At 36.2% G+C, this 25061-nt stretch overlaps 1 protein-coding gene and 1 long non-coding RNA gene across 2 annotated transcripts; one reads left to right on the top strand and one right to left on the bottom strand.

Moving 5' to 3' along the window:
- Nucleotides 1-135: 135 nt before the first annotated feature.
- Nucleotides 136-23978, bottom strand: LOC130820516 (uncharacterized). The gene is made up of 4 exons (XR_009045219.1): nt 23692-23978; nt 1793-1837; nt 1391-1435; nt 136-752 (listed from the first exon to the last, which is right to left on the bottom strand). It is a non-coding gene; the product is annotated as an uncharacterized LOC130820516 (long non-coding RNA).
- Nucleotides 5995-10716, top strand: LOC130820515 (probable disease resistance protein At1g61300). The gene is made up of 2 exons (XM_057685922.1): nt 5995-9001; nt 9287-10716. The coding sequence occupies exons 1-2, from the start codon at nt 6258-6260 to the stop codon at nt 9312-9314; spliced, it is 2772 nt and encodes a 923-aa protein (XP_057541905.1). The 5' UTR covers nt 5995-6257; the 3' UTR covers nt 9315-10716.
- Nucleotides 23979-25061: the final 1083 nt, after the last annotated feature.

The following is a 25061-nucleotide window of genomic DNA, read 5'->3' as shown; positions in this document are numbered from 1 at the left end:
TTAAAATATTAATGCAATTCAACATATTCTAGAATTATCCTATCATTAAATTTTTCAGAAAAATAAGCACATTTAGTCACATTAATCAAAATAGACAATTAAATAATTACCTTGAATCTTGATTGTAATGGAGTATCTCGTCTTAATAGGCCAATTAAACAAACCCACCACAAAGGATCAATTATTAATGCAAAGTTTATTGTGCCACAAAGTTTCATTATATAAATGAAAGCAACAAAGTAAATCAACCATAGAAAAATCGTTACTTAACTCATACACAAAACCCTAAAAAATAGCTGGACTCGAATCAATCAAATTCAGAGGTAGATTTAGGTTAAGTAGAAAGACTAGAATTTTAAAGTTACCAGACAATCTAGACATCGCTTTGTCTTCAACCCTGAACTCCTCAACTGCACTTTTTTCGTTATACTTAACTCCATTTTATAGCCTTAATTATGAAATAATCCAGGGAATACTCACTTGGAATGAAGAAAATTTGGTAACTTATTTGAATTTGGTAAATCCAAAATCCAGCTCTTTTGGACATTTCATCAAACAGTTTATAAGCAAGGCCTAATTTCCAAAAACGAACAAGTGAATAAAACTTAATAATAATTAGATGTTATAATGGCTCAGCAGCAACAAAAACAACATCACCAAAAACAAAGCAGTCACTAGCAACATCGTCTTCACCAACTTCAGTAGAATAGGCTTTGTGCAACAAATTGAAACGAGATTCACGTATCAGCAAACTGACAAATAAAAATAATATCTTTAATTTTATATGATGAAAAATTCTAAAAATTTAATATTAAGAAAATATGCATTAAGAGAAATCAAATAAGATCCCACTTAACTAAGATCAGTTGGTGAATAGTAGTTGCTACACTGTAGCAATTATTAAAATCCAAAGGAAATATAATAAAAGTAACCCTCTACCTTTAACAACTACACAATATAAAAGTACCCTGAGGCTAAGATCCATTATTTTCCAAGAACTACATTAATTATCTTGCTCTTAATTTACAAATCAGTCTGTGTCACCACTTTTCTCATTTATGCAAGACTTAGACCTCCCAACATACTACTCTCAATTGCCCAAAAATCAAACCTAATTAGCCAATAATTTCACCATTATCCTAAATCCTTATTTCCAAACAATAAAATCAAAACATCTAACCATAACTCAACAAAAGCATTAAGTTTTAAAAAGATCAGTGAAGAATTTAAGAAGATAGTAGTAGAATTACCTAGCAAATAGAGTAGCCATAATCAAGCTCAATTCAAATAACTCATTATCAAACCCTAATTTCTTCCCCCAAAAAATCGCAGTGATTAATAGAAATAAATTGAAAAGAACAAAATTCATAGCGAAAACCATTAAACATACCTGAAAACGAGTTGAAATTGGTTGAAGCATCAAATTGCGCTTAACCTGAAAAGGAATTGAAATCCAAGAAAAAAATATTAAGGAACTAGACTTTATTAATTCGAAGCCCTAAATTCATCAATTCATAAAAAATTGATTTTTTTCATTCGAACCCTAATTCCAGCCAAAGGAAAAGAAACAGGAAAAGGAAGAAAATGAGAAAAAAAAATTTTAATAGTAGAATTCATAGCGAAAACCATTGTCCATACCTAAAAACAAATTAGAATTAAGAAGAATTTAGAAAAAAAAAATGGATTTTCTTCATTGGAACCTAATTCCAGCTTAAGGGAAAAAAAACTGAAAAAGAAAGAAAATTGAGAAAAAAATTAACAACAGAATACATAGCAAAACCATTATCCATACCTGAAAACGAGTTGAAATTGGTTGCAACATCAAATTGCGCTTCACCTAAAAAGGAATTAAAATCAAGGAAAAAAAGATTGAGGAACTGAACTTTACTAATTTGAAGCCCTAAATTCATCCAATTCATCAAAAATGGATTTTCTTCATTCGAAGTTTAATTCCAACCAAAGGAAAAACAGAAAAAGTAAGAAAATGAGAAAAAAATAAAATAAAATTAAGTAGCTAAGAATCAAAAGCTAATAATGAAAAATTAGGAGATCCTAGGATTGGAGAAAATCAGGAGTAGTTGAAAAAACTCAGGTAATTGGAAAAAAAGAGATGAAAGGAGAGCCAAAAACAGCAAAAAAAAAAAAAAAGGTAAATGAACAGGAAAAGGAAAAAGAACACAATATGAAACCTTAGATGGTGATGTGGCCAATAAGAAGATAACGTGGCGTCTTACATGGCAAATGCACTACTCATTTGCAAAGGATGAATAATGTTCACCTCTTAGAGGCTTTTTATAGTTCATGGATTCTATTTAATGATATTTATTTTAATGTAAGAAATTCAAAGTTATTTTTTGATGAGTAGTATTTAATCAATTGTTTAATGTATTTATATTTTTGTATATTTGTTTTTTGAATGTTATCAATGTGTGTGTATGCATGCGTGTGTGCGTGTGTGTATGTGCGTGCGTGCGTGTGTGCGTGTGTGTACTTGGCTATTTTATGTATTTATTGAACACTTCTATTATCATAATAGGTTTTAAAATGAATGTTTGTAATGAAAGAAGTTAGACATACAACAAACGTAAGAATGAAAAGTTTAGTTTTAGATTTATAAAAGGGTTGGAGGAACTTTTGAATTTATCTCGCAGCAATAGTTTAACTGTGTAGATTTGTTGTCCTTGTAAGAAATGCAAAAATTGTATTTATGAGGAACTAGATTAAGTTAGAGAAATGTGAAAATTGTATTTATAAGCAACAGTTTAACAGTTTAACATCAACTATCTTTATATATCACGGTGGTTAGAAAAAGATTTGACGTAATAAGGGTATTTTTTGAACCATTGTCTAATGTTCCGATATCTGAAAATGTGTTTCAAATCCTTCATTAGTGATTGTGTATGATGCAGCTGCTAGTATTTTTCCAGTCACTTACCATCAGTTTCTCCTTGCACACTATGATCATTTATCCACATATGATGAACCATCGGTACACGTCGACGAAGATCTAACTCCTTATTCTAGACTATAACAGCCCGTTAAAATCAACATTTAAAATATAAATTAAATTAATGTATAATCAGTGAACAAAAATGTAAATGTGGTCATGCGACGTATTCGTCATCATAACGTATATTGTCATACTTTTACACCGAGCAATTAGATGAACCAACAATAATAATGATACCAAGGAAGATGCATGGAGTATACTTAGGTTCAAGTTTGTGATGTGTATAAGGACGCAAATAGGGGTAACATAAACATTTAAAAGAGCAAAGTTTAGTGTAATTGGGTTTAGTTTTAAATAGGACTATAAACGAGGAATTTGCAAGAGTAGGTATTAGAAGCCTATTTATCAAACTTTACTACAGTGGAAAAATCATGTGTCCAGAAGGAGAGACTATTATGTTGTGGAGTGTGTGAGGGTGTAGTGAGATGAGAAATGCCATTGACTGATACACACTCCCTAAGGCATTCATATTCATTTCTATTGTCTCTATAAAGATGGATTATGGGACGTTAAAGTAATTTTCAACAAGGGATTTAAATTATATGAAAATTTTAGAGATGTTAGATTTGTGCTTTAAGGGATAAAATCAAATATTTTGGGAGAAATGATCAACAAATATAATTTGGTATTTGTAACCATCATGAGAATTTAGTGGAGAGATTTGCAAGGTCATTTTGTTACATAGTGCTAAAATAACTTGTTGAAACTTGAGGTGGAATGGAAGAGAGTTCAAAAGCTCGAAGTTTAGCAACCCCTAATCGAGTGTAATCCCCAATATGAGATCCTGAAATACAAAGATATTAAGGGAAAAGTTAATAGAAATATGATTGTGTTTGCATAATTATGAAATAGAAATGATGTTTCGTGCTATATCGGAACACACGCCACATTATTGAGATGAAGAATATGATTGGAAACATGAATAATTAAAGTGGCAATGTGAGAAATATGAAGACCCTTACCATTTTAAATTATTTGCTCTTCGGTGCCGTCGTATGAAGCGTGAACAGAGAGGTTTGCAAGGTCATTTGCTACATAGTGGGAAGCACCACTGCCAAGAAGCCGAATAGAAATGTAAGGGGGTGGTGAGGCGAGTTTGGATAGAATGTGTTTGGGGTTTGGTATTTTTCTAAGAGTGTATGGTCAGGGCAGTCACATTGGGATAATGTTGGAGAAGCAAGGGACAAGTCACTACAACGTGACCTTGCTCACGACACCATTCACATTTGCCAAGGACAGACCTAGTATGGTGATGCTGAGATGGTGGTGTAGGAAAAAGGCGTGGTTTTTTCTGAGATTTGTTGTATTTCTAATATGGACAAGCGGATCGAGGATATGGTTTTGAAGGAAAGGAAGTTGCCGAAAGTGTGGTGGTTGCCTCAGTCTCATGTTGAATGGCGAGTTCACAGTTAATTTGTTTTATCGTGGAGCTCTTCGAAAAAGATAGTAGTATCCCTTCAATCAATAGACTCTTTGATGGATGCATAGTTTGAGTCAAGACCGTCGCGAATGCGTTCCACAAACTTTTCATGGTCAATGGCTTTTCCAAGGAATGCTAATTGATCAGTTATAGCCTTGAGAGAGTGAAAGTAATCAGTGATGGTACGTGTTTCTTTGGAAAGTCGGTGAAATTGATGTTTTAATTGTTTAATGTGGTTGTGTGACGGGATGGTGCATGGTTTTGCAAGAGAATTTCGAAGTTCTTGGGATATGGTGGCACAAGAGACAAGAGAGTGGAGGGAGAGAGGAAGTGTTCCTATGAGTGCTCCAAAAAGAAGTTGATCTCGGCATAGCCAAGGAACATATGCAGGGTTGGAGACGCCACCTTCATAAACTACGAGTGGTGATTAATGGTTATCAATCTTGGCATATGGAGAGTGAAAAATATTGAAAATGTCACAGTAGCCACCCCACCCACCCACCCACTATTCCAAAATTCCCCACACCACCACACGTCCATACCCTTCCAACAACCACCAAACTTTCACCATTCAAACACCATCGAACACCACTACCTAGGCATTGGTCGAAAAAGCCACCCCTCCATCATTCAAAGACGAGCGTGCACCATTGCCCTCAAGCTACTCCTAAAAAAATTCAATTCCTTGTGCGTCACCTTGCAAAGGCGCCCCTTTACGCCACCATTTGAAGACAAGGAGCAAGCTCGATGACGTGAGGAATGAGAAAGAGTATATTGCGTATAAATTCCTACAACCATACAATGTTTTCTAATGATTTGTATTGTTCAATTTACTAGTCCGCATTGTTACTTGCTCCCAAAATCCAATTTTCTGCAAAATTTATTTTGGTATTGTTTGATAACGTATAAATAATGATATTATCATTATCAAAGTAAATAAATAATTTATTACTGGTATAAATAATGATGTTATTTTATAAAATTAATTCAATTATAACATAAACTTAATTATTAAATCTTTGTATTTTTTATGATATTATCATTATCAAAGTGAATAAATAATTTATTATACAACAATATTAAAACATATACTCATAGTAATTATTTATAAATGAGACAAATAAAATTTAAAAAGTGTTCAACCATAATAGATAGGAGGGAGGATTTAGTTGAAAAAATAGTCAAATTAGTTAGTGTATTCATTACAAGGGTATGATGATGATTTATTATCTAAATTAAAATAAAGATTTACATGTATATTATTTTTTGGTTTATATAAGGAAATTTAGTATTTCAATAGATCATCACATATTGTTATAATCAATCACAAATATTACATGTTTTAATGAGATGTAACCCTAAATATCAAGTCAAATATAAAAAATGTCCCTGTCAATAATAAGAAAAATGCGGAAAAAATTTTAATAACAGTTTGACACGTGTTTTAAGTCGTTTCTTCATTAGTATATTTTATTGATTATTGATGGAATTGACCCAATTTCATAATTCAAAAAGAATTGTCAAACATAATTTTTGGACCAATTCAACATTTGAAATGAATTCCTAATTGCCGTAATTCGTAATCTACAGATAAAAGTTTATTGGAGTAATTGACACTTTACACTCAGTCAAGAATCAATCGATAATTATTTCCACCGGCCAAACTTGCAATGTTCCAAGAAAATGCAGCACAGTCCCCTCTTAAGATGGGTATCTCAGATAACAGTTTCAACCTTAGCTTGGTGTATAATTTAATCTCTATAGTTTGTTATCTACTGCTTATACTACCTGAACCAGCTAGCTTAGCTAGAAGCACAAACAAAGGGTATGGAGCTTGCCAGCCCAATTTTAGATGTTGCTACTCGACTGTGGAATTGCACGTCAAGTCGAGCAGCGTACATAACTCGCAGGGCAGAAACCATGACTTCGTTGAAGACCAAATTGGAAGAATTAAAAGCCATCAGCAATGATGTGAAGATGAAGATAAAGGTAGCACAACAGCACGGAATGAAGCAGACTGAACAAGTCCATGCTTGGCTCACAAGGGTGGAACAAACAGAAAATAAAGTTACTCAGATTCTTCTTGAAGATGAACAGATCGCGGATCATAGTTGTGGATATCGATCTTCTTATAATCTTGGGAAGAAAGCGATGAAAACACTCCATATTGTCGAGGATCTGATAAAAACCAACACAAAATTTCAGGAGGTTGCTAATGAGCAGCCCCTTCCCGCTTCAACTACTGCAGAGACAGACGGTTTATACATGATGCAAATGGAAAACCCTGTGGGCGTTGAATCTGTTTTACAGAGTGTTTGGGAAAATCTGAAGACTGACTCCATAAAAGTTATGGGTTTGTATGGGATGGGAGGTGTAGGAAAGACAACGATTTTGAAAAGAATCAACAACGAGATTCCTAGTAGAGCAGCAGATCATGTTTTTGATGTTGTAATTTGGATTGTGGCTTCCACAAACGCAACTGTGGAAGCAATTCAGACAGTCATTCTTGCAAAAATGCATATACCGCCTAACTCTTGGAAAGACAAGCCAGTGGATGAAAAATCAGCACTGATTTATGAATTCCTGAAAGATAAACAGTATATTCTGATGTTGGATGATGTGTGGCAAAGGATAGATCTTTTAGAAGTTGGGGTCCCTTTGTTAGATGATCAAAATCATGGTAAAGTAATTTTCACGACTCGATCAGAAGAAATTTGTGGGCTTATGCAAGCAAATCTGAGAATAAAAGTTACATGCCTTTCATGGGAGACATCATGGGCTCTATTTAAGGAGAAAGTAGGCGAAAATGCGCTGAATTCCCATCACGATATACCAAGGCTTGCAGAAATGGTTGCTAAGGAGTGCGATGGTTTGCCTCTAGCGCTCATCACGATTGGAAGAGCTATGAGTTGTAGGAAAACTCCTTATGAATGGTCACATGCCCTGCAAATGTTGAGGAAATATCCTTCAAAATTCTCAGGTATGGGTGGGCACGTGCTACCAGTTCTTAAGTTCAGTTATGACTATTTACCTGATCCCACCATCAAACAATGTTTTGTATATTGTTCATTATTTCCCGAGGATTATGAAATTTCGACCATCAAGTTAGTTAATCTTTGGATTGGGGAGGGATATCTAAAGGGATTTGATGAGATATCAGAAGCCAGGAATCATGGTTTTTATGTCATTGAAAGTCTGAAACTTGCTTGTTTGTTGGAAAGTGGAAGTATATCACCATTAAAAGTGAAGATGCATGATGTGATCCGTGATATGGCTCTATGGATAGCTTCAGACTGTGATGAACATAATAGAAAATTTGTTGTCCTTGAAAACACTGGGTTGATTAATGTAAGAAGCCACAGCCAAAACTGGACTAAGGAAGTCGAGAAGATTTTTGTGAGGGGAAAAGCAGTCGAGGAGCCCATACTGACTCACTTGTGTGTTCAGCTTTCTACTTTGATTGTGAATTGTACCTATTTGAAGGGAATCCCCTTGAGATTGCCTCAGCTTATACCCTTTTTGAAAGTTCTCGATTTGTCAGGTAACTCTAAATTAAAAAAGTTACCAGAGATCTCAAAACTGTCGTACTTGGAGTATCTTGATCTTTCGAGGACACATATACGAACTCTAACAACAGATTTAAGCAATTTGAGTCGACTAAGAGTTTTGCTGCTAAATTACATGGAGAATCTCAAGGAGTATCCTACTGATCATATAATTAATGATCTAGAAAATTTGTGTATATTTCACATGAATTATGGTCCGTGTTATTCTGAAACGTTTTTGAGAGCCTTAGAGAATTTGAGATACATCAACGAGATAAGTATTTATCTGCATTCCTCACAGATGCTCAACATATTCCTGAATTCAGAGAAATTGCAGAATTGTACAAAGTACCTGAGGATTGACTGGTGCAATAATGTTGGTGACATGATTACAAAGCCGCTACAGTTATCCACCATCAATATGAAGAATTTGGAAGCCCTCCAAATATATAACTTATGTTCTTTGAAAACTATACAAATCGAGGATGGTTGTACTGCAAACAAGTTCTGGAATCTTCGACATTTAATTATCTACAGGTGTGAGCAGTTGGAGGACTTGAATTGCCTTGTCTATGCTTCATCCCTTGAAAACTTATGGGTGCGAAAGTGTTGTGCATTAAAAAAGATCATTAGCCTTGTGAAGAAGGATGTTTTTCCAGGTCTCAAAAGAATATGCTTGGATAACTTGGGGAATCTTGAATTTATTTGTGCTGAGCCACAGTCTTTTCCTATTTTGGAGAGGATGTACATTCATGATTGTCAAAAACTACAAGAGCTTCCTTTTGCTGATATCCCAATTAAGAGCAGTTTAGAATTCATTAAAGGAAGGCAAAACTGGTGGGATTCACTAAGTTGGAGGCATCTGGACCTCAAGCTACATTTTGGTCAGTATTTTCAAACCTGGGAGCGGTTCATGATTTATGAAACTACTCGTGGCCTTGAGTTGATTGACAGTGTTGAGTGGCCTAAATCATCGAATCCGTCATCAAGTAATCTGCTCGAGAGCGAGAAACTCCAAGTCCTTAGGTAACTTGAAAGATTCACTTATTTTGCAGTCGATGGTGTTCTTGATCGAATTTATATAACATATCACGAATACCAACCATCAGCTAAAGCTTTTGCTTGAAACCCCAAATATGTAATAACACTATATATAATCCACCCTTGACCCAGGCTTCTTATGCCATGTCAAGAAAACATCTTAACCATCAACTTAAATTTTCAATGAGATGTTCCTTGAATGTTTTATTTTCGATTTTTATTGGTTTGTAGCATTTCATTATACTTCCTAATTTAATATTTTTGTTGTAGGTCAAGTATGGATATCTGGGAAGAATGAAATACAGAAGGCAAGAAATGTTGGCTGGTTAGCTGATGGAAGCCTTTATGTGATCTTTTAAATTTAAGGTGTTTGGTTGAGAGTTTTGTAAGGATGATAACTGATAAGCAAAGGTTTTGTTTCACTTTCAGTGTTGATACTCTATTTATGGATGCATATATTTAATAATCTATAGAAGGTAGTAAATCTAGCGTTCTAAAATTCTTGTAAATGTCCCATACTCCCATGCCATGTTATAAAAGGATGCAAAAACAGACTATATGAAGAATTATAGTTGGAATTACTATATACAAAGTTTGTTGAGTATTGGCTTGAAGAAGAAGGAAAACATTGTAGTTTATATTTTGCAGTGTCTTGCCTGTTGAAATCATGCAAGTCTTATGTGAGATGGTTGCTAAGGTATGTGATGGCTTGGCCCTCGCCCTCACCCTCGTTACTGTAGGACGAGTCATGCAACCATCAACTTAAACTTTTGATTGAGATAGCAATGAATGTTGGCAGGTTAGCTGACGGAGCATGATATATAATATTATAAGCAAAAGTTTTGTTTTAGTTTAAGTGTTGCACCTACTTTGGAGTTTCTCATAAATTAAGGCATTTGCTTATGAATTACAAGGAAAAGTTGCAAGAGTGCCCCCACTGATTTGTTTCTGGTCAATTTCACAAACTTACGAGTGTTTGATAATCCAGCTTTTCATGTAAGATTATTGAGTTACTTATCTCATTATTTATGTAAAGATAGTCTAAGCCTTTAGTTTTTATCTAATACTTATAATTTAGTATGAAATAGGATTGGTTAATCCAATTCGGCTAGCCTACGTATTGTGGGAAGTACTTCACATGTGAGAAAGATTTCACATCACTTAAATAGTGGGTTATGAATTTGCATATAATGCTTGATGGATAATCTTCCTACTACCATATGGTTTTGGGAAAATTAAACCTCATCAAGTGTATATGCAAGTCAATGCTCTTTACTTGTGGGTTTGTGGCCTTCGTCCATGAGTGCCCCATGGGTGTGTCCATACAAGTGCGCCCACGGTGTGATTATGTGACGAATTTTCACGACCTAATATGGTATTAGAACACTTAGTATTTTTCAATTCCTTAATCTTAGGTTTTTCTTGTTTTGTATTGTGTTATAAATCTATATAGGGGCTCATACTCTACATTAAGAATTGAAATTCTTCGTGGAATCAAAGCCACGTTTTGTGATCAACTGAGAACAAAAAATCTTGGTCTTCCATAAAAAAAATAATGTGCGGGTTCGAAAAGAAAGATGTTCCCACAATTAAAAACATGGATTCACATTTGAATGAAGTGTTAGAAAAATAACTTATATGTGATCTTATGTCGAAAAATTAGAGAGGGGTTGGCTAACATATAAGTTTGATGAGCTACTAAACCAATTACCAATTAGCTTTAGGATGGAAACTCATCAGACTTATGTGTAGTTAATTCCCCTCTTGTGAGGGACCTGTTTTGTACAAGCCCCATGACAAATTTATCATGGCATCAGGGTGTGGGGAACCCAACTTTACAGCAGCTAAATATAGAAAGAAGAGAAAGATTTTAGAAAGTAAGGGAGAAGAATTTCTGAAAAGAAGGTACAGAAGAGTACAGAAAAGAAAGAGAAGAAGGACAGAAAGGAATAAGAGAGAGTAGAGAGAGGGAAAAGGTTGTGTGTATTAATTCTTGGATGATTGCCTCATTTTACATAAGGATATATATATATATATATATATATATATATATAGTCCCTAAGCATAACAAACACACAAAGATTCCTTTTCTAGAACTTTTCCTAAAACAGAAAATTAGCTAGAATATGCCAGCTCAACATGGGAGTTTGTTACGCCTTTAATACACAATTGTCTTAGCTGGTTTGGTAGCCTTGGTAGCCGTTGTGACAATACCCTCGGTCAGGAGCTGCACCTTATCCTCTAGGTGAGAATCAGGATAGGCCAAGAGCAGCTTGTCATAGTTTTCCCATGTAGCCTCAGATTGAGAAAGACCATTCCATTGCACAAGAACTTCAGTCTGAGAGGGGGCAGGGTGTCGAATAGCTAGCAAGACAGCAGGAGTAGCATCCAAAACCATGCCATCGGTCACTGGAGGAGGTATGTCAGAAGGTACAGTGTATCCTCGGGCTGGTTTCAATTGAGAGACGTGAAAGACGGGATGAATTTGACTTTGTGGAGGCAAGTCCAGTAAATAAGCTACCTTGCCCACTTTCTTCTTGACCATGTAAGGACCAAAGATACGAGGTGCCAATTTTGCATTCAAGCGTTTAGCCAAAGATTATTGCCGGTAAGGTTGAAGTTTAAGGAAAACCAAGTCGTTCTCTTCAAAGTAGAGTTCTCGACGTTTGGTGTCGGCATAGTACTTCATAATCTGCTGAGCTCGCACCAAATTGAATTGGATTTCATCCAACATCCCATCTCACTCTTATAGAAGTTGATCAAGATGATCCACCAGTGTTTGGGAGGAACCAAAACGAACCAAGTGAGGTGGTGGACACTTATGCCTAGGCTTGAAATAGGGTCATCTTGATAGATGAATGTGGGGAAGTGTTGTAACAAAATTCAGCCCAAGAAACCCATCATGCCCATTGCTTAGGATGACCATTGATGAAACAGCGCAAGAAAGTCTCCAAAGCCTTATTGACAATTTCCGATTGGCCGTCGGTTTGGGGATGATAAGTGATGCTACGGACCAACTTTGTACCTTGGATACGAAAAAGTTCCTTCCAAACAGAGCTCAAAAAGATCTTGTCACGATCCGAAACAATCAAGGAAGGAAACCTGTGCAACCTTACAACCTCCTTAATAAAGAGCTCCGCCACAGATTTGGCAGTGAAAGGATGCCTTAATGGAAGGAAGTGAGCGTATTTAGTGAATCGATCCACAACAACCAAGATTGTGTCAAGCCCTTGGGACTTTGGTAGGCCCTCAATAAAATCCATGGAAATGTGATCCCATACATAAGTAGCTATGGGTAATGGTTGGAGGAGACCAGCGGGTGTCTAATTTGAGGCCTTTTGTTGTTGGCAAACATGGCATTGTCGAACATAATTGTTTACTTGCTTCCGCATTCCATCCCAAACCATTCCGTGGCGAGGCGTTGATATGTCTTGACCTCTCCCCCATGCCCCCCAAAAGGTGAGTCGCGGTATTCTTGAAGCAATACGGGAATAAAAGGAGAAGATTTGGCTAAGACGAACCTGCCTTTATAGTAAAGACAATCATGTAGGAGGGTAAAACCAAAAGGTGTTTCCAAGCCGGATTCAATAGCTGCTCGGATCTTGGAGAGATAGGGATTGGCTTTTACCTCTTTAACCAAAAAGTCCCAATCCAATGAGACTGAACTGAGTGCTGCACATGACATATTTGAGTCAGAACCTCGTCGTGAAAGGGCGTCGGCTATTGTGTTCATGCTGCCCAGAGTGTACACAATGGTAAAATCAAAGCCAATGAGCTTTATCGCCCATTTTTGATAAGCATCACCAATTTCACGTTGCTCTAACATAAATTTCAGGCTGTGTTGGTCGGTTTCCACCTCAAAACTGCTAATACGATGGCCATGAGTTCCCGTTCATAAATGGGTTTTTGTTGAGATCGAGGGCCCAAGGTGCAGCTAAAGAAAGCAATCAGATGATTCTCTTGTGTGAGAACTGCCCTTAGCCCAAAGCCGGATGTGTCAGTTTCCACCACAAATGTTTTAGAAAAATCAGGCATGGCTAACACAGGTACATTTGTCATGGCAGTTTTGAGGCTTTCAGAAGCTTCTGTGACAGTGGCTTCCCAACAAAAAGCGTCTTTCCGCAGCTGATCCGTGAGTTTCTTGGCCTTCTGGGCGTACCCAGATACAAATAGTCTATAATAGCCCGTTAGCCCCAAGAAACCTCTTAATTCACATGCTTTTAGGAACTGGCCACTTAGAAACAGCAGAGATTTTCTCTTGGTCTACCTTGACTCCGTGTGCTGAAATAACGTGGCCAAGGTAGGCCACTCTTGGGACCCCCAAAACTACATTTCTTCCCATTAATTACTAAAGAATGAGTGGTTAGGGTGGCTAGTACTGTCCCCACATGGCGTACGTGTTCCTCCTCATTGCGACTACAAATCAAGATATTGTCAAAAAATACCAACACAAAATTACATAAATATGGCCAAAATACCTCATTCATCAAGCATAGGAAGATGGTTGGAGCATTGGTAAGACCAAACGACATGACGAGAAACTCATAGTGACCTTCATGCGTTCTAAAGGCTGTTTTAGACACGTCCTTAGCTTTCATATGGATTTGGTTATATCCAGATTTGAAGTCGAGCTTGGTGAAAATTGTTGCCCCCTTGAGCTCATCCAATAATTCGTCGATTACTGGAAAGGGAAATTTGTTTGGAATCGTGACCTTATTCAAAGCACGATAATCAATGCAAAATCGCCACGAGCCATTGCTTTTTTTGACTTATATTACGGGGATAGCAAAGGGACTGGTTGAAGTTTGGATAGTTCCCGCCTTAAGCATATCTTGCACCATGATCTCAATTTTTTTTTTTTTTTTGCAGGTATGGGTATCGGTAAGGTCGCAAGGATACTGGATTACTCTCTTCTTTAAGAGTTATGGCGTGGTCTTGAGGTCGGTGATGAGGTAATTTTGTGATGGGTTGAAAAGCTTCTGGGTATTTGGCTACTTCATCCGAAAGGAAAGAAGGTATGGTAAGGTAACTATTTTCATTTTCCCCACAAATGCCATTACACTCAATCAAAATGCCATGTTTCTCCTTTTTGAGAACTTTAGTCAGCCCTTTTAGAGAAAATTTTGGAACACCTCAAGGCTGGGTCCCCCACTAAAAGGACATCTCTACCCTCCCACTTAAAGGTCATGGTCTGAGATTTCCAATTGACCAACATTTCCTAATCTTTCTAACCACTGGACCCCCAATATTATATCCAAGCTCCCTAATTCCAGGACAAAAAAGTTATCACAAATTTCAATTCCTTGTACCCATAGGGAAACTTTTCGACAAATGCCTTTCCCAAAAACCTCAAATCTGGTTCCAAAAGTCAACCCAAATTGCTTGCATTTTGCAATCTTCAACCCTAATTTCCTAGCTGTTGAGGAGGATATGAAATTATTGGTGGCACCTGAGTCGATGAGGTTAATCACCTTCGTTCCAGCCATTTCGCCCTCCAATTTCATGGTTTTAGGTTTGGTAAACCCTATAATGAACTGTAGGGTAATACCAGCCATGGGGTCATCGATGTCGATCAAGGGTTGTTCCTTCTCCACCAGGTTTGTCTCCCTTATTTCTTCCCTTTCCTCTTCCGTCAGGATCACCCTTAACTCACGGTTCTTACAAGCATGGTTAAAGGACCATGGTTCATCACAATTGAAACACAATCCACGAGCCCTTTTTTCTCGAAGCTCTTTTTCGTTAAAGGCGTCGCCCTTCATACTTGTTGAACCTCCACCAGGTTTGTCTCCTCTATCTCTCCTTGTTGAACCTCCCATTGATACCAAAATAAGGCATCACCCTTCATACTAACCACAATAGCTTCTAATTTTTCCACCTCGGACATGTGGTAGAATGAAAAGAATTGTCCGACCTGCATAATCCAACCATCCGGATTCCCTCCCATAAAAAGAGGTATTTCAATCCTCTTCAACCTACAACTATTGTCTCGATCACCCGTTCCCATTTCATCCCTACGGTTTTCCGACAATTCTAGAGACTCCTGGAACAAGTTACTAGGCCAATCCGCAGTATCATTGGCCACAAAGGTTGCTCTTGTTCGAGGAACGGGAGGAGGGTTCCCCAAAATGCTTCCCCTAGTCAACGGCCTGGATTGGCTGCTAATTAGGTGATTGATACAATCTTGCATCTTGGTTTGAGACTCCAACAGTATTGTCGTGGATTTCTCCAAATTAGAATGTTTATTTAGCTTCCAGGATGGCATGATTCAATGACATTTTTTCCTCTAGTTGGGACAGCTCAGTATGCATCCGTGTATTGAAACTTTGAGCAACTTCTTCTAACCCATGCTCGAGTTGCTCAATGCGCTGTTGATTGGTAGGAGCCAGACAAGGTTTTGGCTCTAATACCACGTTGTGGTGAACCCAACTTCACAACAGCTAAATATAGAAAGAGAAAGATTTTAGAAAGTAAGGGAGAAGAATTTTTGAAAAGAAGGTACAGAAGAGTACAGAAAAGAAAGAGAAGGACAGAAAGGAATAAGAGAGAATAGTAAAGAGAGTGAAAAGGTTGTGTGTATTAATTCTTGGATGATTGCCTCATTATTACATCAGGATATATATATAGTCCTTAAGCATAACAAACTTACTGAAAATAAAGGTGATTACACACATAGATTCCTTTTCTAGAACTTTTCCTAAAATAAAAAATTAGCTAGCATATGCCAGCTCAGCATGGGAGTTTGTTACGCCTTTGATAAACAATTGTCTCAGCTGGTTTGGTAGCCTTGAAAGCCGTTGTGACACAGGGCCAATGGTTTTCGATCAATTGTGATAACAGCGAGTCATACAATATATTACTACATCATTTAAACTTAACCACAATAACGAAGGAGCAAGATAACAAGTAACACTTCCATCAATAACTTACAACAACAATAACAACCACTACAATAACAACTTTTTACTCTAACAATATTAATGAGAACAAATCTAACTATACTTACTACCACAATGATAGTTTCTATAACACCGCGACTAACATTCTATCAACGATTGGCAACGATTAACAACAATAGCAAGAACTAACCAAGAATCAACAATAATTAACCATAATTGAGAAGGTTTACAATGATAACTACGATAACTAAAATACCCACCAACAATAGCAACAAGGATTCCCAAATTCACAACAATGACAATAATAATGCCAGCAAAACTACCAATATCACCACGTCAAAGGTGTGCAAGTTCAAAACAACACCAAAACTCATCAAATTTAGCACACAAAGCCATAATTTTCGTTCAACCAACAAACCCTAACCAATATATGTTTAATTTACAAGTTTAACTATCACCCATGATAAAATCTAGATATTTATACTCAAATATCGAAGGAAACAATAACAATTAGTTACATGAAGTCAGGAACAAGAATTTAACAACCAAAAAAAGGAATAACTCACAATGGGGTGAAGGAGAAGTGAAAGGGTTTAGTGGAAATCATGGTGGCCGTGAGTAGGGAGGAGAATTGCCACTCGCGGTGGCTGTGACCTGGCGCGGTGTTATGGAGTAGGAGTGATGGCATCAATTCGCGCAACAACAGATGGTTTTGCGCTGAAGGAAGTTGGTCGTGTCTGTTAGCAGGGGCGGCGCACGGTGGTGGTTAGATGGCGGCATTGTGGCGGCTAAATGGCAGGGCACTGTGGTGGTATGGAGTGGAGGGGAAAGAGGCGATAGAGAAATGAGGGAGTTAGTGTTTTCTATATATTTTCTTGTTCATGAACCAACACTCGTAACAATATGAACAATTGTTTACAAAATCTATAGCAATTGAATTTATTATCGATTACAGTTTTAAAGTTTAGTTATTTAAAAATAAATAACTTAAAAGTTTTTTTTACAAATAATAACCTTTAAATTAATAAATAAATACGACGTTGATATCGCCACTTCACCGGATGACCTGTTAAATAACCGTTGATCAAAGTAAATGACCTTTGACTTTCAATTAAATTCATAATCTAACCTAATTAAACAAATACCCCAAATTAAACCCTTCTTTCCCAACCTCTCTCTATCCCTCCCCAATCACCACCATTGCCCCACCCTAACACCACCACCACCACCACCACCACCATTAAAACCCCTCCTTTAATGACAACCCTTCCTTTAGAGATAACACCAGTTGTTGCTGCTAAAGCAAACCATTAAGCAGAGAATGATCTTGATGGGTGCATTTCAAACGCCAAGAACAGTCATAATAAGTCCCATGTTGAGTTTAGTTTCTTTGAATTCAAAATTCAGATTCAATCAATGGAAACCTAGATGATTTTCTTCCTTAAAAACCACTTACAAACTCTATTCATCTTTCTCTTCCCTAACCTTCCTTATCCGCACTCAGGTATAATAATCCCTCTTTTTCTGGGTTCAATTTTGTTTTTAGTTAAAGCTTACAAATACGTATATAAGACATAAGATTTAAACTTTAATTAGAAAGCTTACAACTACAATAGATTAATTAGGGGTAATTGGGGAGGACACATAAGATGCCAGAAAAATGGAGGAATAGCATACTAGTACCTCTGTTTAAGAACAAAGGCGATGCGCAAGTATGCGGCAACTACAGAGGTATCAACTTCTAAGCCACACAATGAAATTGTGGGAAAGAGTGATAGAGGGGAGACTTAAACAGGAAACGGTGATCAGAGAGCACCAATTCGGTTTTATACCAGGAAGGTCAACCACTGAGGCAAGTCATGTTTTGAGGAGACTTATGGAGAAATATAAGAAGCAAATGGAAGATCTGCATATGGTGTTCATTGACTTGGAGAAACCGTGTGATAGCATACTACGATGTGTTATCTGGGATAGCCTCAAAGCTAGAGGTATTTCTCCAGTGTATATTGAGGTCATACAGGATATGTATGACAGCGTTTCGATTAGCATTCAAACACCAGTGGGGATAACAGAGCCGTTTCTAGTTAAAGTGGGACTACATCAGGGATCGGCTCTAAGCCCTTTCATCTTTACTGTCATAATGGAAGAGATTTCTAAATCTATTTGGGAGACGGTGCCATGGTGCATGATATTTGCGGACGACATAGTGTTGGTAGCAGAAACTAGAGATGAGGTTAGTAACAAATTGGATGAGTGGAGGGAAGCTTTAAAAAGTAAAGGTTTGCACATTAGCCATACGAAAACTGAGTATTTGAGATGTGACTTTAGTGGGGTATCACCGGTAGGTGGAACAGAGGTGTCCATCGATGATATTGTAGTTAAGAGCACAACCAGGTACAAATATTTGGGATCGATCATCCAAAGGGATGAGGAGATTGACGGGAATATAAAGCATCGCATACAGGCGGGTTGGCTTAAGTGGCGAGCAGCCACCGCGGTGTTTTGTGATAGGAAATTCCCAAGCAAGTTAAGAGGAAAATTCTACCGGGCAGCAATCAGACCTGTTTTGCTATATGGGACCGAATGTTGGCCTGTAAAGTAGATTTTCGAACATAAAATGGAAGTTATAGAAATGTGTATGCTGAGGTGGATGTGTGGGCACACTTTGATGGATAGAATTAGGAACTAAGAGTTTAGGAACAAACTAGGGGTAGCCCCTATATCTGGAAAAATACGAGAGAATAGATTGAGGTGGTTTGGTCATGTGTAGAGGAAGACTTTCGACGCCCCTGTGAGGAGGGTAGAATGCATTATAGTAGATGATAAAAGGAGTCGTGGTAGACCAAAGAGAACTTGGGATGAGCAAATAAGAGTAGACTTGCAGGAGTTAAACCTCTCTGATGACTTGACTAGAGATAGGAGCAATTGGAGACGTTATATCCACGTCTTAGATTACTGATGTCCGTCATTTGATCTCTTAGTGCCCTCAACCCCTTGCCCTTACCGTTTTCTTTCTATTTAGTTCTTTGTTTTCTTTCGTAGTGGTCCTCCTGTCTATAGGCCTTTCAGCTGTCTTGCGTGTGTTTTTCGCGTCTCTTTATCTTTCTCGAGTCGGGGGACTCCTTTGTCGTGCTCTCCTCTATGGGTATGAGTTTCCGCCGTTCTTCCCTCCCAGACCCTGGCCTTAGCTTTCTAAGAGCGGGATATACTGGGTAGGATGATGATGATGATGATGAATTGGGGAGGGATAGAGAGAGGTTGGGGAAGAATGATTTAATTGGGTAATTAGGTTAGATTAATGAATTTAATTGAAAGTCAAAGATCATTTATCTTGGTCAACGGTCATTTAGCAGGTCATCCAGTAAAGTGGTTGTATCAATATTCAATATCGTATTTGGTAATTTGAATGCTATTGTTTGCAAAATAAAAAAATCGAGAAAAAAAATTCGAAACCGTTTATTCTAGAATGACTAAGCTTCAAGGCTGTAGTTGGTAATTGATCCATTTTGTTCAATATGAGTAACTCTCAACTCTTGATGAATTGGTAAAACAAAATTATCATTATTTTATAATTTTATCATTCTAATTATAATTATTATTTTTATAACCCATATAATACAAAATGTAAATATTTTATACTTATAATTTAGTAATTAATTTAAACTAATTCAAAAAATGTTCATTTTAATAATAAAATCCAAAAGTCATTAACATAAATAATAATGACCGACAGCATATATAGAAAAATTGTTACAATTTTACCAAAACAAATCTCAAAACTAAAGTCTTTGGAGTATCTTGATCTTTGAAGGAAACTTCTAGAAAGATTGCTTGTGGAGTTAAAGGGTTTAAATAGACTAAGATGTTTTCTTATCATCATATCATCATATCCAGTTTATCCCACTTATAAGAAAACTATGATCAAGGTCTGAGAAGGAAAAGAAGACGACAACTCATTCCCATAAAGAAGAGTGCGGTCAAAGAGTTTCTCAGCTCAAGAAAGAGCTTCAAAGAGTGTGAGAACCTGCAACTTTCTGGAAAGCCTACGACTTACACGCACGATGACAATTAACAATAATTTAAAAAAATAAATTTAAAATACATATAATAAATAAAAATACAAATAAAAAATAAAAATAAGAATGTAGAAATATAAAAACGAGTAAGAGCGATATGTAAAAGGCTAAGAACAAAGACAACGATAAGTAAGTGGTACAAAGTCAGAAATCTAAGACGTGAATAAGGCGCCACCAACTACCCTTATCCTTAGCCATGTCCTTAGAGAGGTGTACGTCATGCAATTCACTTTAAATTTGTTCTTCCCACATTCTCCTAAATCTTCCTCGACTTCTCTTACCCTCCACAATGATGCTTTCGATCCTTCTCACTGGGGCGTCATATGTTTTTCTCAGCACATGCCTTAACCATCTCAACCTGTTATCACGCATCTTTGCTGAGAGATGTGCAACCTCTAACTTCTCCCTGAACTTCCAGTTTCTAATTCTATCTATCATTGTGTGCTCGTACATCCACCTTAACATACGCATTTCTGTAACTTTCATCCTCTGATCGAAAATCTTTTTTACGGGCCAACATTCTATCACATACAATAAAGCCGTCCTAATTGCAATACCGTAAAATTTACCTTTTAATCTACTAGGAAACTTTTTATCAGAGTGCACCCCAGTTGCTACTTGCCACTTAAGCCAACCCACTTGTATACGATGAGTAAGATCTCCATCAAAATCCCCATTAATCTGAATTACCGATCCCAAGTATTTAAACTTGGACGTACATGCAACAACTTCTCCCTCTATAGTCACCTTTGGTTCATCTATCGGTTCTTTCCCTCTAAAGCCTCTATCTTTGTACGACTTATGCGCAACCCTTTATCCACTAAGACTGCTCTCCACTCTTCCAATTTCCTATTAGCCTTCTCCTTAGTTTCTGCAAACAAAAAGATATCATCAGCAAAAAGCATGCACCATGGTATTGTCTCCCAAATATATTCACAGATTTCCTCCATAACTACTGTAAAAATGAAAGGACTTTGTACTGATCTCTGATGAAATCCCACTTTAATTGGGAAAGACTTTGTTATACCCACCGGTGTAAGAATGTTGGTCAATACTCTGTCATACATTAACTGTATTTCCTTAATGTATCATTGTGAAATACCTCTATCCTTGATGCTATCCCAAACGATGCTTCGAGGTATGCTATCATACGCTTTCTCTAGGTCGATGATCACCATATGCAAATCCTTTTTTTTCTCCTTATAGTTCCCGCACACCTGTACATCGCCTTTGTTTTTATACACTGGATAAGTGTGCTAATTCTCCATTCTTCTAGCATCTTACTTGACCTCAAGATGGTATTAAAGAGGTTACTCAGCCAATGAATGCCATCTTCTCCTAAACCCCTCCATATCTCAATTGGAATGTTATTAGGTCCAACTGTCTTTGTTCTCCCCATCTTTTTGAGAGCTTCTCCTACTTCCTTTGTGGTAATATCAGAAGTCAATCCATACCTGAGTTCTATGGATGTTAGAAGTTTTTCGATCCTCCTCCTTTACACCCCTAGTCTCATTGAGCAATTGGAAAAAATACTGATGCCACTACATTTTAATGTCTTCTTATTATTTACATAAAGAAACTCCATGAATTTCCCCCAGAGATAATTTTAATCTTAAAACTACCATTGTTCATTGTTGCTTTAGTGATACAGTTAGTAACTTTAGGCCCTAATCTTGTTTCATTTTAGTTTTAAGGAAATGAAATGAATACGACTGGATGAATTACCATCTATAGAATATGTTTGTGATGACCCATTGTATTTTCCTTGTTTATAGTGGGTTTAAATTATTAAGTGTTCAAAGCTAAGGGAGCTTTGTTCCATGCTAAATTTTTGAAGATAAGGTTGGAGTTAATCAAAGGAGATGAACTTGGTGGAATTCACTAAAATGGAGTCATTTTAGCCTCCATCAATAGTTCTTTCACTATTTTCAAGATGGGCAGACTTATGAAGGGATCCCATGTGGCACATGTAACATGGACAATTAAAAAAAAATGTGAACTCATGATTGCTTTTCTGAATGAAACATACGAGTACTCTTACTCTCAAGGTTATTAAAATTACGATTCTGATATACGATTCTACGATTTAAAAGTAAGCGAGCTATTTGAATCATAGGTAGAATCATAAGTTGGTAGAATCTTACGATTCTAATTACAATAAAATTTGTAGAGGTAGAATCATAACACGATTCTACGATCCTATGATTTAGCGATCCAATTCTACAAGTATATTCTTAATTTTTATTAATTTTTCTTATGTATCTGTTTCATTGATTTTTCTTTCAATTCAACGATCCTACATCATAATTTTTAAAAAATAAATTTCTTTATCGGTATAAAGATTCAAGATAACTATTAATCGTTTTTTCATTTCATTCTTAAAAATGAATTGAATCAAACTTTAATTCATAAACTTAAACTTTTGAGATGAAAATATTATCACTAAATAGCAAATTTAGGTTTATCATATAATCTTACGATCCTACGATTTGATTCTACCGATACGATTCTACTTTTCTTAACGATTCTAATTAGAATCCCGATTTTAACAACTTTTCTTACTCTCCTTTCCATTCTCCCTAAATTTAATGTCACTAACACTAGGGGTGTTCAAAACCGGGTACCGAGTCGACCCGGATTCGGATTTCTAGGTACCTTATTTTTCGGGAATCTAAAAATGCGACCTAGTTCCAACCCGGTTTAAATCGGGTACCCGGAGTCCGGATACCCGTAACCGAGTCGAAAAACGGATATCCAGTTTGGTTTATTTCCTTTAACATGTGTTTTTTTCTCTTATTTGTTTTAGAATATTTTTTGATATAAAATTCATATACTAAAAGACAAACATTAAAATCCAAAAGACTTAACTTAATTAGTCATAATTCATAAAAGACAAATCATGGGGTATGTAAAGGATAGAGAGAGTTTAAAAATTATGAAAAAGGCGAAGAAGACTAGAAAAGATATCGTGTGCGGCAGATAGTAAACTAATACATTAGGCCAAACTCCCAAGTTACTTTACATTTGGGTTTATATATATAAACCGGATACCTGGTACCCGAATTCAGGTCTGTCTCTGATATTTTAGGGGCACTAGGCAAAATAGTATAATGGGGCCCTTAAAAAATAATAATAATAGAAGATTTAATAACATTCATTCATTGTCATTGAAGCTCACAATATTCCGATAAGTTGATCTTCAATTTCACTACTACTCTTAGTAACAATACTACCAAATTATATCATTTCAATCTTGATTTGAAAACAAACAAAGTTAGATACTCTATTAGATAAATAACAACATGACAAAAATGAATCATCAGAACAAAATAATAGACTTGGAAAAAATAATCCAGATTAGATAAGATTATTAAGAAAAATTATAAAAAAAATAAAATTAGATCCTTATGTGGGAGGGCTTACCTACAGATTAAATCCATTCAAAGGAGGGCTTACAAAGTTACAAATTGTAATTTTTACCATTGTCTTTTTTTTTCATTTTTGGGTTAGTTATATATAACAGTTCAGCCAAAAAAAAAAAGGAAAAAAGGAGATTAAGTATGGAAGTGAAGATTTTGAATTTTAATGGTGCTGCATCTGCAAACAATGACCAAAGAATTTCAATTTCGAACGAAATTCCAAATGAAAATACCAAACAAAGTATATTTTGCATATTCAATTTCAAACAAAAAATTGTACTTACATTAATTGAATTCCAGAACCACCATGAATAACACTATTATAATTGTTGCGAATGTCATTGAAGAAGCTTGTAGCTCTTCAAATTCCACTTAAGAGGCATGAGTTATTAGGGAAGAAGTGTATCAGTAAATTTGTGTATGATATTTGTTAGTTAAGCAAGAAATTAAATGTAAAAGGGGATGGATGTTAGTAATAGCACAGGTCTTAGTTTTCCAAGGAAAGAGAATAAAGGTAACTATTCTCAAGACTGAGTTATTACTTGGGCTCTGATTTCTACTAATTTTTAGAAACATTGAAATAAATAAGATTATTTAGCATTTTAATTCCAAGTATAAGATTGGGATAAACTTATGTCCCAAAATAAGCTTCCGTACGTTCAAGTCTAGCCTCGGGTAAGTCGCTGTTAGTAACAGCGACTTAAGGCAAAAAAAAAAAAAAAAAAAAAGTTGAAAGCCGCTGTTAGTAACATCGACTTATAGCTTTATATTTTTCCAGAATCCTTCTTCTTCCTCACTTCATTTCGCGATTTACTTTTTCTCCCGCAATTCTCTACTTTCTCCTTCTTCATTCCAACCTTGTAAGGATCTTCATTCCTTCAACTAAGGTCATCAAGTTTCAAGTTTGTACCAGTAATTAGTGCTGTAGTCTTCTTAGATCGATCTAAGGTAATTTTTTTTGGTTTTTTTTTCAATATTCGAAAAATTAGGGTTTGTTGTGTTTTATTCAATTTTCACATTAATGTAGGTTGACAAGCTTCCAATTACGTAATTCTTCTTGATCTACAGCTAATTGAGGTTCGTTTTTATTATAAATTTTTTTCATTTGGTGGTGAATTTAAAATGTATGTCATGTGTAGTGGGCATTTACACTTGAGCTCTACGATTATGTCAAATGTAGTTGTTATTTACATTGATCCTCACTTTTAAAAGTTTGTTCCAGAATTATTAGTTGAATGTAAAATGTATAGTGGTCATATATTTATGAAGTTGATGGTGATGTTGATTTTTTATGTGTTGTTGTAGAAATGGCTTCATTTCGTGTCACCGTTGTATGCTTTTGGAATGGTTCAATTCGATCAACTAGTAATAATGTTAAGTATGTTGGGGGAAAACGTAAACTGTTTGCATGCAACTCATACATGGATTTGAATGAATTTAAACATTTTATATGCTCTAGAATTGGCATTGACACTACAAGAAGTACTATTAATTTAAGTTTTAAATACAATCTAAGTGGAGATTTGTTAGCTTTTCCGGTTGAGGATGAGGAGGCTATAGATGCAATGTGGGAGTATTCAAGGTCTACCCCTAGTCCTTCTTTAGAGTTATATGTAGAAGAGGTACCCCTAGGGAACGAAGATGTGAATGTAGT

This window comes from Amaranthus tricolor, chromosome 8, assembly GCF_026212465.1.
Source record: "Amaranthus tricolor cultivar Red isolate AtriRed21 chromosome 8, ASM2621246v1, whole genome shotgun sequence".
In the NCBI taxonomy this organism is placed as follows: Eukaryota; Viridiplantae; Streptophyta; class Magnoliopsida; order Caryophyllales; family Amaranthaceae; genus Amaranthus; species Amaranthus tricolor.
Note: the sequence above shows the minus strand (reverse complement) of the source record. Positions and strands in the feature narration are given on the sequence as shown.